Genomic DNA, 15,200 nt, shown 5'->3' with positions numbered 1-15,200 from the left:
ACATTTTAAATAAAAAGGAAGAATTCTAAGTATATTAAATGACACCACCATATTCAAGGTATGCCTAAAAAAGACTTTTTATTGACAAAGTTCTTCCTAAAGCAACTATAACGACTGAATTTAAGGCGAATTTTCTTATTAATAAGCTAAGAAAACTCACTTAGTAAATTTTGTATATTATCAGTGTACGCCAGATTTGCTATTTGTCAGAAACACCATTCGTTACTTTCAGGACGTCAACCTAACTTTTGACTGAATTATTTAATTTGCTCTCTAATCCCACAAGATGTCGCTGTTTCTCCGTTTGTTCCTCTGTGAACATCGCCTTCACTCAGTTGATGGGACTTCCGACCCTGATATGAGAACCGCATTATTTGGCTCAACTCGCCAACAAGAACCGACCCCTTCAGCTCCAAAATATCTATTCATAAAGCTGTACCACTAGCCTTTAAATTTGATTCCAGTTTTGAAATCTAAGTTGTATCTGTGAATGTTGATATACAATTTAAGCTCAAATGAATTGAGATCGTTCAATTAGAACATCTAGCGGATTGAGTCGGCTCGACCGCAACTGACGCATCACACAGCTAGCCTCTGTTTTTCATGCTAAGCTATCAAACAGGTTGTTCATGATTAACAAACTCATGGCATAATCGTGGGATGGACTTTGACAACACTTGGAACCACATGCGAAAATACGAATATGTGACTAAATCTTAAAAACGCCTGAAGATGGAGAAGGTAAAGAACACCAAATTGGATTATAACTGCCTATTTAGCTAGCACTGAAGCTAACGCATGCGAATATGTCCTGCTACAGTTACAGTTCTTTCTAAAAAGTGCCTAAATGGGGGGCAACTGATGAAGTGAAAGATAATATTTTGTTTCCCGAAGACGTAATTTTGTCTGAAGCACAAATGTTGTATTTTTAACACTTCTTAAAGCTTCGACATGTCAAACCAGAACATATAATTGAAGTGTTCCTTATCATGTTTATTTAAGTAATTATAAGTTACATGTTTACCAAAGGTTTTTGTTGACATCACTTTACTTTTTCCAGGAGAGCAAACCGACACCTAGTAATTGTTCTCCCCAGGATTTTGAAAAACATCCGAAGAAAAGAAGCAGAGATGCTTCTGATCCTCACACAGCTTCAGTTCCTGTGGTCTTACCAAATCCTTATGTGTCCAACCAAACTTCAGCCAGGTATGGAGATCATGGCTAAGCCCAAGTAATCAGCAACTCGACCCCTGATCGTATCTTTTCTCTGTGTCTGTGTTTATTAAGGAACTGGACAGATCTGAGCCAAAAACAAGCAGGAAAAAGGGGAGATGTTTCAAGAAGTCATGGCTACAGCAGCAGACGCCCTGTGAGGGAAACCAGTGACAAAAACAAGCTCCTCTGGGATCCACATTCAAAGGTTTTCTTTTTATTACACTTATTAAAGTCACACTAAGTTACTGTGACTTAATTTATGTAATAGATTTCAATCATTTTGTTGGTGTGTTTGCAGACATCAAAAAGCAGCAATGATTCTCAGGGCAGAAATGTGGGCAAAAACTCAGCGGATGCACGACAAAAAGGTAAACATCATCCATCGAGTGACTCGCATGTAGATTTTCAGAAATAACAAAATTATGCCTTCAAAAGCTATTTATACATATAATAACCCATATAAAACTGTGCATTGTTTGAATAAACATTTATTGGTATATAGTTAAATTAGTCAATAATTAAGAGTGTCTTCAATCAGAGGCTTCTTCAAGTATGCTTAAATACAGACTGCTACAGGAGATCTTTCCATCACCATCTACAATAACTTATCTTTGAATTTGAAATTGAACAAATGCAATTAATTAGATGGAAGAGGATGACTTGCTGTGATGACCCACGAAGAGGGAACAGCCAGAAGAAGAATACAAATAATTCAATTATTAACTCAAATTTTCATTAATTTAGTTAAATTACTTCAGTATTTATCAAGTTAACATTTCCATTGCCACAGTCCATCATGAAATAATTAAGACTTTCAGGCTGATTCACCAAAAAGACCCTAATGATGATTATTGTGTGTGTGTGTGACGGGAATCTTTAATTCTAGCTTTTCTATTTTTCAGCGAAAGATCCAACTAAGGAACTGGGTTTACAAATTAGACTGTCTAGAAAACCTTTGTTTAAAACAATGGTCACTTTGTTTTTATCATGTAACATTGTTTACTGTCCTCAGTTAAATAAACTTGAATAATAATAATAATAATTAACCTGCAGTTTAACTACAGACCAATAGTTTTTTGTCTTGACCCGATCGAATGATGCTCAAGGCTTAGAGATGGAATAAAATTCTCCATGTGCGGCAACATAAGTCTATGAAATATTTAAATACTTCAGTATTTATGTATGATGTTAATATAACATGAATTCAGATTTTTAATTAATGATTTGCACATTTAGTTATTTAACATATATCTTATCTGTGTTATTGATGCAGATGAATAATTATAAAGCTTTATTTAGCCGTTCATTTATTGTCTGTCCTTTTGGGGCGTCAGCAGGTTTTAGACATGTCAGGTCAGCCCCGGCCTCTGGAAGGAAATCAACACCAGCACTGGCAGATTTTGTCCCGTTTGAAGTGAAGATGGCTGATTTTCCAGAGTTAGCTGGCATTTTGCAGAAATCAACTTCTCATGCTGGAGCACAGAAAGACTGCTGGGGTCCAAGCCCTCAATGCACAAACCCACAAACTCAGACGACTTCCCAGAAGGTTAGTTTCTGTATTTAAAAGAAAAATCAGATTAGATCATGTAGAAATATGAACACTGAGCTGTTTTGTATTATTATTGGCAGGCTGGAAGAAATGGCTCTACAGCAGAACTTGAGCCCTTGCAGAATAAGACCCCTATTAACCTGCCAGGTAAAGGCTGAAATCATCTCCTGAACCACAGCGACAGTCTTTTCTAACTTGTGAATCACTTGTTTTTCTTTCTTTCCTAGCAGCTCAGCCGGTAATAACATCCTGGGCAAATATTGCCTCTCAGCCCCCAAAGAAACCTGTTGTTACAGACGAGACAATCCGCCGCAGCGACACACAGGTGCAGTTTGTTTTTTCTGGTTTAATTCTTAATAAAAAGGGTTTCAGTTTTTATTCTTCTCTTTTGAGGCGTAAGGAAGAAATTTAAATGGACTCACCGAGAGTCGAGTTGATCAGGTTAGAACCTTGCCTCGGTTTTCTGGGCTGGATCATCAACAAAACTCTCTGATGGTTCTGAGCATAAAAAAGCGACTGGGAGGACACTGCTCACCAGTTTGGATTGTTTTTGAAAACTTAGTAACTTTATTCATCTATAAAGTCGTTGATATGAGGTGAAATAAAGATTTTTGAGGTAATTATCTTTCCTCATTCTTTCATCCACTTTCTGCAACGGACCGGCAGCGAAACAGGCCCTCAGCATAATGCCATGGCCGAGATTAAGCTTCATTTTGACTCTAAGCCTGTTGCAATAAGCAATAAATTTATTACCTGCATAATTAATTATAATGAGCTCAATAATTTACATTTGGGCAACAATTTAAAAAAGATTATCCCCTCTAATATTGAGAAACGCTGCAAATATTTGGCATAAAGTAAAGAGTGTTAATATCTGTATCGATACTGATGTTGAAATAAAAATCTAGATCGGGTATTGGTGACAATGTACCCAATCCATAAATGCAGATCTATTCAGTGTAATTCTGTACTCTGCGGTCTGCACAACGTCATGCTTTATTTATTTTATATTATATTTAGAATTACTAATTGCACTTTCAGAACCATTTAGAGAAAGTTTGTTGCAGTTTATTTCTACATGTTTGACCAAACTCGTGAAGCTATTGGTGTATTTAAATGTGCTGTACTGGTGCAGAGTTATCAAATGTACTTGTTATTCAGTACATTTATGTCTGTGCTTCATTAAAAAAGGAACAGTTTCAGGTCTATTCAGGACTGTTTTTCTGTTTTGGATCGGTATTGACGGATACTAAACCTTTATTCTGTTGGTATATTGGGAGTGATAAAAGTAGATCTGTGCATTCCTGATATCTACAGAACCATGAATCTAAGAAAGCTGAAAAAAAACAGGCAGTTAAACTGGTTTAAAGAGAATTACTTGCACCTTGTAAAATGGAAGTTTGCATACATGTTTGCATATATTTTTCATGTGTTTGCATTTACCAACAACTAGCTCTGTTCTTTTTGGGCTTATTTCCTGAACTATTAGCCTGTTTTTTGTTTTGGTTTATTTGTTTGTTTTTGAAAAAATGCATCTCTTTTTTTACAATTTTTTTTTTCTAAAGTTCATTTTGTTTATATTACCAGACAAAATGCCTTTCTACCCCACAAGAAGAGGGAGGCCCAGGAAAGAAAAAGCGAAAGAGGAAAAAGAAATCCAAAAGCAACGCTGAGGATGCAGAAGCCGAGTCAGGGAGTCCACTAATTCATCATGAGCCTCCAAAATTTGAGGTAAAATTAGATTTTTGCTTCTTCTGGGTGAATAAAAATTTGGACATTTAACAGAATTTAACATTTTTTCCTAGGATGAAGAAGAATTCCCTGACTTGGTGCTGGGTTTAACTGGGTTAAACAGTAAAACAAAGCTATGCAAAGAGGTAGATATCATCAGTGGTTTAAATGCATCAACATAAGATAAAATATCATAAATAAAAGTCTTATGTTGTGGTTTGATGTCAAGGAAAACCAAAGAGAAGGAGGACAGTACCAGTCTGCCGACTTGAACAAGGAAAAATCACCAGTAGGAAAAACTCAACTGCCTGAAATTACTAAAAAAGGACAGGTTTGTGTTAATCATTTGTTAAAACTGACACTGTCAGAGCAGTCTGGTTTTGTCTCAGTGACGTAGCTCTGACCTTCACCACCTGATTTGTAGAAAGCAGAGAAAGTGTCGGGGAAAAAGAGCAAAGCCCCGGTCCAGCTGGACATCGGAAACATGCTGGCCGTCCTGGAAAAGAAGCAACAAACTCAAAAATCAAAGCAGGACAGCAAGCCGATCATTCTCTCTGGTCAGCTAATAGGTTTTTATTTCTTTAAAAACCGCGTTTACGAACATAATTAATCGATGTCTGCTTTACTGTAGTTGGTGGAGGACTGCCTGTCGTCCAGAAGCAATCGTCAGCTCTGAAGAAGCCGCCATGGCAGCAGGATAAAATCGCACACAATCCGTTGGACTCGACCAGCCCTTTAGTTAAGAAAGGAAAGCAAAGAGAAGTGCCTAAAGCCAAGAAACCCACTCCTCTGAAGAAGGCAAGTGGACACAGTCTGCCATACACTCACTGTTGATCATTATAGTAGTTGCATTGTTATATTGAAGCTCATATATATCATTTTTACAACTTCTTGTTTTCAGCACTGTTTAGAAGATCCTGACTGTTATATTTATTTAAATGATTAAATGTGAAAAGAAAGAGCAAGCAGTCGAGAATGCAGCTGGAGGTTGATAAAGAGTGATGATGATACATGTGGGACGACAAACTCGGCCATTAGTGCAAGACGTTTGGCCAAAGTGTTGGTAGAAAAGTCTGAGTTTGAGCTCATAAAGTGAAGATTTTAGAGCTGCAGCTAACAATTATTTTAGTCTTTGATTATTCTGTCTATTAAATGGATAAAAAATATTGGCATATCTGCAGAAATACTTTAAAATATACAAATAAACAATTAATTCAATTCATTTTTTAAATAAATCTACTACCTAAAATCCAATAACATATAATTTCTTGAGTGAACGCTTGATCATTTGTACCAAAGGATGCATCTGTAGCTAAAAATACTTCTAACATCAACATGTGAAAAACTCACACCTTTCTGCTTGACTTAATATCAGTACATTGTGTGCTAATCTGTTGGGGTTAAAAGCTAAAAGTATGCCACTTAAGGAGTCCAAAAAAGCAAAACTAAGAAAAGGCTGTTTATGATTTGTTTCATGAGCATTTTTAGCTTTTTAGTACTAAAATATGACGCAATTTTTTCCTTTAAGCTTTTATTCTGTTACATATTCAGGTCATTTTGAAAGAAAGAGAAGAGAAAAAACAGAGACGTCTGCTAGAGGAGAGAGGACTGCTGCCTGATAATGGCTCTGAATTCACTAATGATGCTGCAGAAGAGCAGCATGACTCAAATGACACAGGTCAGAGCCAACATGTTCTCACTATAGAAAGATTTCAGAATGACTCAATTTATTCTGTTTGTCTCTTTCAGAAGACATTCAGAGCCTTACACAAGGATTCGACGAACAGCTGAATTTAAACGGCACAAACTCCAACATGGATGAAGCCGATGAGGACAATGACAAAAACGATGATGTGCAACAGGAAGTCCCCTCATCTGAGCCCCAACAGAACAACGTTCCCAAAATTCACAGCAGGAAGTTTAGAGAGTAAGGCCACAACGTTGTTCCCTTCGTATCGACTAGTGATGTTTGATGTCCAATGCCAATACTTTGCTCAAAAACACATAATGTGTCTGGTAAATTTTAAAAAAAAGTGGAGTAATTCAATTCTTTGCTGTATAAGAATGCAAGACATCACTTTAATTGATTTAGTTTGAAGTCTGAAGTATATTAGGGTGACGGCCTTTTTTATTATTGCCAGGCTATTTTAACAACAGCAGACAATCATACAAAGCATGTTAAAATGGTGTTGCAAAATAAAAACATGAGTAAAGTAATAACCCTACTGAAATAAATCCTTGTTTAGTTATTAGGAACTACTCTAAAATGAAAGCTTGCATCCTAATTGACATTTCAAAATCACATTACTTTGAAAACATGTTAATGAACCTAAAGCAAAGGCATCCATCTTTGAAACTTTCCCATTCATGTTTTTGTTAAGGAAAACCATATTTACTGTTTTCCCTTCAGTCTGTTTTGTTTTTGCGCAGAACGTCTCCTGCCTTTGAAAAGATTCTTATTTAGGAAAGATCTCAATGATTTAGTTACTTTTTAACGAGCTCTTGTTAAGATCCTTTATCTCAAGTGACTGAAGTATTGAAAGTATTGATACTTAGACTTGAGAGAATCGATTTTGAAGCACAATAAAAAAGTGGAGTAATTCAAGGTCTGGTATTGGAAGTATCGATATTTAAGCATCAATCCACACTTTGCTAATATCCAGAGACTTCTGTGTAATGATTTGCTGTTGTTTGCATGGCAGCTACTGCAGCCAGATGCTGAGGAAAGACCTGGATGAGTGTGTGACATCGCTGCTGAAGGAGCTGGTCCGGTTCCAGGACCGGCTGTACCAGAAGGATCCCATGAAGGCCCGCATGAAGCGGCGGATCGTGATGGGCCTTCGAGAGGTTCTGAAACACCTCAAACTAAAGAAGGTCAAATGTGTCATCATCTCGCCAAACTGCGAACGCATCCAGTCCAAAGGTATTCAAAAGCACCGGCTGTAGATTATTTAAGAAAAGTCTGGGGAATTATTAATCGTCTCACGATGACAAATTTAGCTGGACAATAAATTGTTCCAGACGTTATAGCGAGAAACGATAATATTGTTGCGTTGAGACAAAACACTTTCTCACAGATCCGTAAACTTTAAATTCTAACAAACATTTAGCACTGGAACTGGAAGACATTCTAAATATCCAAAATAAATAAACAAAAAAACAAATAAATTAATTGTTGTTATATAATAACATTAATCTCATGATAAATTAAAATGAGCTCAACAATTCCCATTCTGATTATTAATGTGCTTACAGGGAGATCATAATCAATTTTATTTATGTTTTCGTATGTGTGTGGTTTTTGGTTCCATTCTATTTATTGTTTTTGGTTGTTGCATTTTATTTTGGATAATTAAAATATCTTTCAGTTTGTGTTTACAAAATAAGAGTTTATTGGTCTTTGAGGAGAGAGAAAACCTGAATTATTATGCCATTATCATTATATTACTTTAAAATCATATCAAAACAACATTAGCATTTATTGCAATAATAATAATTTTATTGTGACAGGGTACTTGTAATAATTAGACTTCATATTGAAGTGGCAAAGATTGGATTTTTTTATTTTTCTATCAGATGGGGATTTTACCCGCTGTGTGAACGTAGCCTAATATTCTCTGGTTTATCAGGTCATGAACTCTAACACAGTTCCCAGGGCATTTTAAAGAAAAAAACAAGCCTACAGCATCACAGATCTTTCACCATGCAACAAGCACCTTTTGCTTATATAATTTTTTTATTTTATGCCAAACCCACATGGGATGTTTGTTGTCATGGGTTGAGTATGAGTCTCATCGTTCCAGGGAAAGTCACAGAAACCTTTAGCAAACTCCAAATGTTTACATTAGTGACAGTAGGAAAAAAAGATTTTCCAAACAGTGTTAGATAGATCTAACGGTTGTTATGACTGCTGCAGTGAGTGTAGGAGTATTTTTACCTCTTAATGTGCAAACTGGACAGATAAATATGGATTCTCTTCCAAGATAATGGCCACAATTTCAATTCTTTAAAGCTTTTTAATTATTACTCTAACTGTATTTGTTTAGGTTGTTAATTTTTTTATTTTTTTTTACAGATTTTATGAATGATCATCTATATTTAATTATGATGGAGAATAAGAACCACAATAACAAAATTTTAAATTTCTTTACAAAAATAGAGTCATAACATAACAGTAAAGTTATTCGAGAATAAAGTCGAAATAATACGAGAGTGAAGTCATAATGTGAAAATTTTATTCTCGTAATATTATGACTTTATTCTCATCATACTATGAATTTATACTTGAAATATTATGACTTTATTCTCATATTATTACAACTGTATTCTTGTAATTATTTCAACTTTATCCTCGCAACACTATGACTTTATTCTTGTGATTTTCTTTGTGTGTGTATTTTTTATTAGTATGGGCCTAATACTCCACCATTTTTTAATAGCATGTTCTCCTGTATTTTCCATTTTGAAGAATAACTAAAATAATGCCTATTAATGTGGTAGGACACCAAAAACAGAAACTTGAAAGTATTTTGTGACATTTTCACTCTGATGAGGAAAAGCATTTAGATCCTGAAACGAGACCAAGAAAAACTTTGTTTTTCATCTTGGATGGAAATAAAACACTCTGCGTCATAAATGTGTACAATTACAACATCGGTGGCGTTGAGGTCTAGATAGGCGTGCAGCTGCTGAAACTGGACGGAGAAAAGCTGCATGTTGATGGAAAATATTCCCTCCACAGGTGGCCTGGACGAGGTTCTGCACACGATCATCAACATGTGTCGCGAACAGGGCGTACCGTTCGTGTTTGCACTTTCCAGGAAAGCACTGGGCCACTGTGTCAACAAGGCTGTGCCAGTCAGCCTTGTGGGCATCTTCAACTACGATGGAGCGCAGGTCAGGGTTATCATTCTCAGATGTAGGGCAGCAAAATCTTTCACATGCGGATACTAGAACCTCCTAACTTGGTGCAGAAGTTCCCAGGGGCTTGCTCTCATGAAAAAAAAGCAAATGGAAAAAGTCAAGATGGCCGCCAAGATAGTTGTCAAGGAAGACTGATTTTTATCACAGATGAATAGCTTTGGTGTCAAATCGTAGATGACTGGATGAATAGAAATCATATGTACTGTTAATGTTTTGATTTTTCAAGATGGCCACCACAAAAACCAGAAAGATCAGAAATCAATATTTGGTGGAACAACCAGGAGGTTTTCAATGGACTCTTAATTTTTCTAGAGCTGCATGTTTGCACTTAAATCGGCAGTAGTTATAACCACATCTAACCACAAATTTAGATTCACTAACCAATAGCCTGCTAAACAAGAATCCTAGCTTAGCTACTGCTAAACCAGTAAACACATTAAAAATAAGTTCTGCTAATGCTGAACTGCTAAACACATTAAAAATATTAGCGGAAGTTAACCCTAACCAGCATCTCATTTTACTACATGTTACTACTTTAAAGTTGTATAAGAAGGATGACCATATAGTTAAAAACATATAATGTGACATAAAGTTAATCCATGTCTCATTTCATGGCAATAATTGATTTAAAAGTGTCAAAAATGGCAGCCATTTTAAAAAATAACCGACTAATTGAAAAAAATTTTATGCTTATATCCACATCTGAAAGATTTTTACAATAAGATGCTGAACATCTAGTAGCTGTAAAGGGTAACTAACATTTTAAAATGTGAAAATTCGCTTTGATACTTACAGGATTTCTATCACAAGATGATTGAGTTGTCAGCTGAGGCCCGGAGAGCCTACGAGGTGATGCTGTTGAGCCTGGAGCGTAGCGACCAGTCCGGTACAGACCAGCAGGGAAACACGGAGCCACTGCAGATTAACAGTCTGGCTGAAGAGTCTGAGCCCGGACCCGACAGCAAATGGTCCGAGAAACCACATTACTGTAAGTCACAGCGTTTTATTTACAGCGCAACAATGAGAGGGAAGCCATCTTTTTCATTAACTGATCAATAAGATAAAACCAGAGGTGTAACTAGCTACGTTTACTTGAGTAACGTTTTGGAAAATATGTACTTTTTGGAGTAGTTTTACTGCGTTGTACATTTTACTTTTACTTTAGTAATATTACTATGAACAATCGCTACTCTAACTTGAGTAAAATTTCTGGATTCTGTATCCGGCACAAGCAACTTCAATGAAGAAAGAAGAAACATTTCAAACAGAAAATATTTGAAACATAGACTCACACTTACAGTTTGTTAGAGTGAGACCTCTTGTTCATACACCAGCTTTGTTGTTCTGTTTTTTTCTATCTGCTGAGCCTGTTGGAGATTATTAATACATATCACCACTAGGAGTACATTATCCTATACATTACTTATTGTAAGTATTAATGTAAAGTTTTTTAATATTGAAAAAAGTTTGAAAAAGTTTCTTTTGCTTGAGTGTATTATTTATTTGTAGTATTTTGTTTAATTTAGCCTTTAAAATGCTAGAATTTGCACATATCTTCATATTTTGTCATCATCATTTTAAAATATTAAATTAAATTTTAGTACTTGAGTAGCCTTTTTACCAAATACTTTTTTTTTACTCATGAGTAACTTATTGGAAAGCTACTTTTTACTTTTACTTGAGTAAAAATATGTTGAAGTAGTGCTAATCTTACTCTGGTTTTGCTTGTTTAGAAAATAATAAATAATATATAAAATAAAATAATAATAATAATAAACCTGAAAATAATCAGACGTTTTTTGATTGATTCCAGTAATAAGCCAATTACTCAATACTGTAATACTATTGTTTTAAGACCAGTAGAGAAATGTACCTGTGCTGATCATTTTTCCTCTCTTGCTTCTCAGTGAAATTCTGGGAGCAAATTCTGGAGGAAGAAAGCAGCCACGCTTTCCTGAGCCACATGGAGCAGCTCCTGGACAGCGAATGTACAGAAAACGCAGAAGAAGACAAGAGTTGACTGCAACAAATCTTTCTCCAGCTACAAAACAAAGCAAAAAAAATTTATTTGGGTTGCCACACCCACAAAAAACACTTTTGGTTTGATTTTTTTTCTCTCATTTAATTTTATTTCCTGTAAATTATGAATTCTTTGAATTCTTTCAGGAAAAGAACCAGATAGGAAGCCTCAAAATATAAACTCTGAACCATGTTGACTGTGACCCTTCCTGCTGAATATGTAGGATGTTTCTTTTCTAGTATTGATCATATAACACTATATTTTGGAGCCATTATTTTTGACTTTATAGCTATATTCAATCTTTGGAAACATTTTAAGGATTGAAATGAGTACCACTTTAATTAGAAATGACAAAACATAGTAAATACGCTAGAAGCACTTTATAAAACATTAATACGCAGTTTTAGGGCATTCTGCAGCTTTTTCATTCATGTATGAAATATAAACGTAGCTGCTTTTTAAAGGTCGGTAAAGTCTCAATTAGTTAAAAACATAAAGAATTATTTATAAGTGACTAAAACAGTTTTATTGGAAGGAAGGACATAGGATAAAACAAGATGTGATGAAGACCAGCAGATTTAAAAATGTAATAATATTTTGAAAAGAAGATTGTAAAATACTTAAATAGGACATATTTTCGAAACGCTTCATACTGGAAGGAAAGAAGAAACAGATTTTGAGTTTTAGGCTCATTTTCCGCAGAAGGTTTTTTCTCCGTGTGTTGATTTGTCACAGCTTTAGACTGTGAACACTTGATGTTTTGATAGAACTACTCCGTAACGTAAGCACATGTTCTCACACAGTTTTGAAATTTAAATCAGAACTTAGAAGCAGCAGCAGGAAACTTTGGGGTTAAATTCACCACAGAACGGAGCTCCAACTAAAAAATAAAAAAAAGGAAAGTTCATTTGTTACATGTAATTGAATTAAGTTTGTCAAACTTACTTTATTTACATTCAACATGACAACTTAATATATTTACTTTCTTTTTTAAGTTGGATCGACTGGTTTTTTTCAGTGCAGTTTAAAAATTGACACTTTTGCTTATTGATGATCATCTTTTCAGTTTAATGTTTGAGGCCTCCTTATTTTTCATTAAAATCCCCTGCTTTGTCAGAGGGTTTATGATTCCAAGTTGCAGGGCATTAAGAAGAGAAAGAGGCCCACAGCATCACCAGTTCTCTACCATACCTAACAATGGGCATGAGTTGCTTTTCTATTTATCGTTCTTTCCAACTGGATTGTTTGTCCCACTTCTCATTCCAAACAACTCTTTGGCATAAAGAATAGTTTTGTTGATGGTTGTTTTGATTAGAAAAGGGCGACAATTACTCCAGATCTTACCTGTGGTCACTCTTTGAGATGCATTCAGGACTATTGTTCATCACAGTTTCAGTTGTTTTTAATTATTGCTCTGACTGCACATTAGCTACTGTAGGCAGGTAGCAAATTTCTGGATCACATATGTTCGCTTATGTTTCCTATTTTGACAAGTTGGCATAAGATATGCACCTCTGCTTCATGTCATTTGTACCTCAGGTAAACAGGAAGTGATTTCTAAATGAAAGTTACAAACCTCTGACATCATTTTAAAATAAAAAAAGTGTTTCAGTTGCATTTATTTCTGTTAGAGTTGTTGAGATGATTTAACTAAAAACTAACATTTTTCAATGTTGGATATTTTCCCCAATAACTGACGTGTAGGTTGGATTTTTAATTATTCCTTTCAGCGTAAGATTATACTACTTAAATTAAAGATATAATTATTTACAAGACTTTATTAGTCTTGTAAATATTGTATATTTTTCCAAAATGTTAGATATTTTTATATGTTCACAAATCTATTTTAAGTCTTACTTAGGGTGATGTTCCGACTACGTTCTGTAAAATTTCATATTTCTGTGTTTTCAAATTAAGAGAGGTATTTTTTGTTAAAATTAAAGTTTAAACAACATTGCCAGCTGATCGTCTTCTTATGTCGCACATAGAAAATATGGCAAACTTGCATATGCAGAATAAAGGTAATTACTGTTTAAAATGAGTTCCAGTGAGGACTGAGTCAGAGAAAAGCAGAGCAAACTGCACATCAGGAACATGTTAAATCATTAAAAAGCACTGCTCAGTTTACAATCATCTTGTTTACCAACCTGATGTTTTTCTCCTGAACTACTTTGTGAAAATCTCAACAGGAGTTCAGTACTCCTCCTTTATGCAGCTCATCATTTGAATTCTTTTCTTTCCAGTCTTTTTGTTCGTCTGATATTTTACTATCATCTGTCTTTAAAGTACTGTAAGGGCTGACTGATAAATCTATTTCATTGATTAATGGAGTTTTTGGTTTTCAAAGGTTTAATTTTTGGAAAAACAAAATTCACCAATGTGATTCCATAGTTCAGAGTGACGTTAGCACACCCAACTTCTATTTCTTTACAACTTCTATTTATTTAGACTTTGAATTGGCATATTAAGGTCAAACTAAGATTTTTTAAATTTTTTATTAGTGTAAGGCATAATACTACAAGAATACAGTCATAATATTACTAGAATAAAGTTGTAATATTAGGGAAATTAACTCGTAATTTTATGGGAACTCGAGAAAACTAGTGGTCTGAACAGGTCGTAAAAGCTTCTTTGTCAAAACAAATTTTCTCATAATTTTATTAAGTTCTTCTGGTAAAATCGCATCTTTATTCTGCTACTAATATGACTATATTCTCGTAATTAAACAAAAATCCTCGTAGGCTGGCACCAATACGAATCACACAGCACACAGACGGGATTACTAAAATTAAAGCTACTTTTTGAGAATAGTAATTTGTAATTTCCTTTTTAAAAAAGAAAGCGACAAAAGGAATCGGATGTGATATAAAAAACAATATATTTGATTAAGCCATAACTCCCATCCCTGTGGTTTAATGCAATATGATAGCGAGCATGTGCTACGTAACAGAACACCGGGCTGCTCTGACGCCATTTTGAACTGAGAGGGGAAAATAATTGCTTTGGAGTTTCACATAAAATTACCTGGTTATGAGGTTGATAGAAGACGAGTTTTATCGGTTAATTATTTCATTTCCTTCATTGATAAAGCATCAGACTTCAGAAAAAGTAAAGCAACAGCTTTTTATTTAGTTGAAATCTGTTTCGGGGATTTGCTTTACGAACCCACTGCTCACTGTCGAGTCAGTTCCAGGTGAATTGAGAGACTTGTTTACATGCACAGTATTTATAGAAAATTCTTTTTTTTCTGCAGGACTTAACAAAGTACGGTTAACATTACAAAAAGCTGCTGTTTATGTCTGTTTTGCTACCCGAGTGTTGAGTTTGGACTGTGATGTGAATCTTTGGCCAGTTTGTAGCTAACATGTTATTTTTAAATTGAGTTGTGCCCAAATTGCCACAAATATTATTTTTTTCTCAGTGTTTTATTATTTTTTTAGTAATTTCACACATTAAAAATAATTTTTTTTTCGATGTGTAACAGTATACTGTATTAGTTTATCATTTCTTCCGCTGGCAATGAATTATTTTTTTCTTGAGAAGAAGATTGCCTTTTTACAGTCTCTAATGGAGCTGAATAAGAAAATGTCTGTTTCTTCTTGTCAATTTTAATCTCTACAGAGTTTGCTGGCCAGTCGAGAACAAAACATCATGGTGATTGAATCAAGTGAAATGAAATTAAACTTTTCCACAGAAGGAACCAAGAAAGCAATGAGTGTGGCTTGAGTTCTTATAAAATCTTACTGATTCTGCTCCTTTTAC

At 34.8% G+C, this 15,200-nt stretch overlaps 1 protein-coding gene across 3 annotated transcripts; it reads left to right on the top strand.

Moving 5' to 3' along the window:
• The first annotated feature begins 416 nt into the window (after nucleotides 1-416).
• On the top strand, nucleotides 417-15,146 carry LOC114154197 (selenocysteine insertion sequence-binding protein 2). 3 transcript variants are annotated; one of them, XM_028033062.1, is made up of 18 exons: nucleotides 417-741; nucleotides 1,061-1,206; nucleotides 1,288-1,420; nucleotides 1,514-1,583; nucleotides 2,550-2,761; nucleotides 2,845-2,911; nucleotides 2,992-3,089; nucleotides 4,352-4,495; nucleotides 4,570-4,641; nucleotides 4,725-4,826; nucleotides 4,920-5,052; nucleotides 5,127-5,293; nucleotides 6,047-6,173; nucleotides 6,245-6,422; nucleotides 7,198-7,418; nucleotides 9,237-9,391; nucleotides 10,214-10,406; nucleotides 11,326-15,146. In XM_028033062.1, the coding sequence occupies exons 1-18, from the start codon at nucleotides 733-735 to the stop codon at nucleotides 11,436-11,438; spliced, it is 2,340 nt and encodes a 779-aa protein (XP_027888863.1). In that variant the 5' UTR covers nucleotides 417-732; the 3' UTR covers nucleotides 11,439-15,146. The 3 variants fall into 3 exon arrangements, with proteins under 3 accessions (XP_027888863.1, XP_027888864.1, XP_027888865.1); XM_028033063.1 differs by having other exon boundaries at nucleotides 418-741; nucleotides 2,553-2,761; XM_028033064.1 differs by having other exon boundaries at nucleotides 418-741; nucleotides 2,995-3,089.
• The last annotated feature ends 54 nt before the right edge of the window (nucleotides 15,147-15,200 follow it).

This window comes from Xiphophorus couchianus, chromosome 12 (assembly GCF_001444195.1).
Source record: "Xiphophorus couchianus chromosome 12, X_couchianus-1.0, whole genome shotgun sequence".
In the NCBI taxonomy this organism is placed as follows: Eukaryota; Metazoa; Chordata; class Actinopteri; order Cyprinodontiformes; family Poeciliidae; genus Xiphophorus; species Xiphophorus couchianus.
This window is presented reverse-complemented; position numbering and strand designations above follow the sequence as displayed.